The 2,152-nt window shown below is 44.9% G+C and overlaps 1 protein-coding gene across 1 annotated transcript; it reads left to right on the forward strand.

Annotated features, from left to right (window-relative positions):
• The first annotated feature begins 893 nt into the window (after positions 1 to 893).
• LOC144712642 (transmembrane emp24 domain-containing protein p24beta2-like) lies at positions 894 to 1,943 on the forward strand. Its single transcript, XM_078586913.1, has 3 exons — positions 894 to 987; positions 1,050 to 1,420; positions 1,492 to 1,943. The coding sequence occupies exons 1-3, from the start codon at positions 894 to 896 to the stop codon at positions 1,684 to 1,686; spliced, it is 660 nt and encodes a 219-aa protein (XP_078443039.1). The 3' UTR covers positions 1,687 to 1,943.
• The last annotated feature ends 209 nt before the right edge of the window (positions 1,944 to 2,152 follow it).

The raw sequence follows: 2,152 nt of genomic DNA on the forward strand, positions 1-2,152 counted from the left end.
AAGAGAGAGATAGGGAGTGGGAGATAGAGATAGGAGAGAGAGAAAGAGGAGAGAAGAAAGAAAGAGGGGGAGCCTCTATCGGGGATCGGATCGGATCTGATCGCTCGAATCTTGATTGAAAGAGGAGAGAGAGGGAGAGAGAGAGAGAGAGAGAGAGAGAGAGAGAGAGAGAGAGAGAGAGAGAGAGAGAGAGAGGTTTGGTGTTTATCTGTCTGACTGTAGACGTTTCAAATACAGCATTGAGCCGACAAGTGGGTGAAAACTTGCGGTCCTACGAAAATCTTTAGAAGGGGTCGCTTAATTTCGGTCACGACATACTCTCGTTTCTACACCAATGATGGGTTTCTTTCAGATTCCTTGATGGCGCTTATGTTTTTCGGCGGCGATCAGCGTTTACCCATAATGGCATTTTCCCATTATGGTTTCTTTCGGTTGAACACTGGAGGTTGAATGTACGGTGTCAAGTTACTGATTGATCGAAAGATGACTTCTTTTGGCGCCAATGAGAGTTTAAAAGAAAGAGAGGGATATCGAGAAAAAGAGAGAGAAAGAGAGGGAGTAAGAGCAAGGTCGATGCTTGTTTTGTATGTCAAGATGCCAGTTACTTGTTTGGGATGTGAGTTTAAGAGAGAGAAACAGGACGATAAGATAAAAAAAGAGAAGCGAGAGCAAGTTGGTGACTGTTTACACGTCACGATACAGATTGATAGAAAAATCCTGCTTCTAAATGTAGAGATCAATGGGACATCAGACTTTCATGAGCATATTACGATAAGATGGAAGAGAACCCACTTCCCTTAGACCCGAGATTCCACCCATCATCATCACCATCACAAACATGATGATAATTTTCGTCACCGCTATCCATCCTCTTGGATTAACAATACATTTAGATGGACCCGGCGGTTCAGAAGTTTGATATTCTGGACGCATTTATGGCGTTCATCTTCTTCACGAAGACCGCCACGGTCGATTCTCCTTCTCCCTGTTGTTGTCGCAAGTTTATTATAAGTACACAATTTGTTCATGCTGCCGTACCCATCTCTCAGATGTCAGCGGAGATAAAACTAAACCTGAAGAGAAAGACGAGGAGCCGATATCTCTCCTCTTCTTGCCAGCGTTCCGATCAACACTCGAGGAAGAGAACACCATGGTAGGAGACCTTCCCTTGCTCTTCTCCATCATCGTCTTCTTGTTCTTACCGTGGCTGATCAGACGGCGGATGAACGTCCAGCTAGCAGCGATCGCTGTCCTGTGCGTCTTGTGGTCGCCGCCGGCCGTTGTTGGCGTCAGATTCGCCGTCGCCCGGCGTAAGTGCTTCTCCAAGAACGTCCCCTACGAAGGCGACACCATCAGAGTTTCATTCGTCGTCATCAAAATCGATTCATGGAAGTTCTCCGAGGCCGGCGTTGACCTTGTGGTACGTACATACCTTATCATCATCTCCATCATCATTATCATGATAATCATCGTTATTATCATCATCATCAGGTGAAGGATTCAAGAGGGATGCAGATCAGAGAATCGAGGGGCAAGTTCAGCGACATGTTCAACTTCAGCGTGCGGCGCAAAGGACTGCTCCGCTTCTGCTTCTTCAACAACTCACCCAACAACGAGATCGTCGACTTCGAAATCCAGGTGGTGCATTTCGCCTATCGTGAAGACAACGCGGGGATGATGAAATGATCTCCTCGCACTTCGTGTTGGTTATAACATTGATCAGGATTATGGAACAAGATCAATACAGTATAGGGGGCAGTTCTGGCTATACTGGACAGAGCCTTAGACTCAACGGTGAAGCTGTTGTAAGATCTTAAGATGAATTTACTTCCAAATCTTCATCTTCTGTTGCTTCGTTATCTTAGTCAGAATCAGCGAGTCTCCCTATTGTAAGCGCAAGATGATCTTTCGCCAATGCTTAAGCACGATATTGTGAGAAAAAAATACGGGAAACATGCGCGAAATCATCGATGTTTGAACAAACTCTTGATGGTTAGAAGGGTGAGTTATTGAAGTCAGCTCTTTATGACTCCATCTCCTGTGTGAAGGGGTGGCTAATAGAGAGCTTACATTAACGTGGTCCATCTTTATAGATGAGAGTTTACATTAACGTCGGTAGTCCATTTTAATTAATTCCATCGTTTCAATTTGA

This window comes from Wolffia australiana, chromosome 15 (assembly GCF_029677425.1).
Source record: "Wolffia australiana isolate 7733 chromosome 15, ASM2967742v1".
NCBI classification, from domain to species: Eukaryota; Viridiplantae; Streptophyta; class Magnoliopsida; order Alismatales; family Araceae; genus Wolffia; species Wolffia australiana.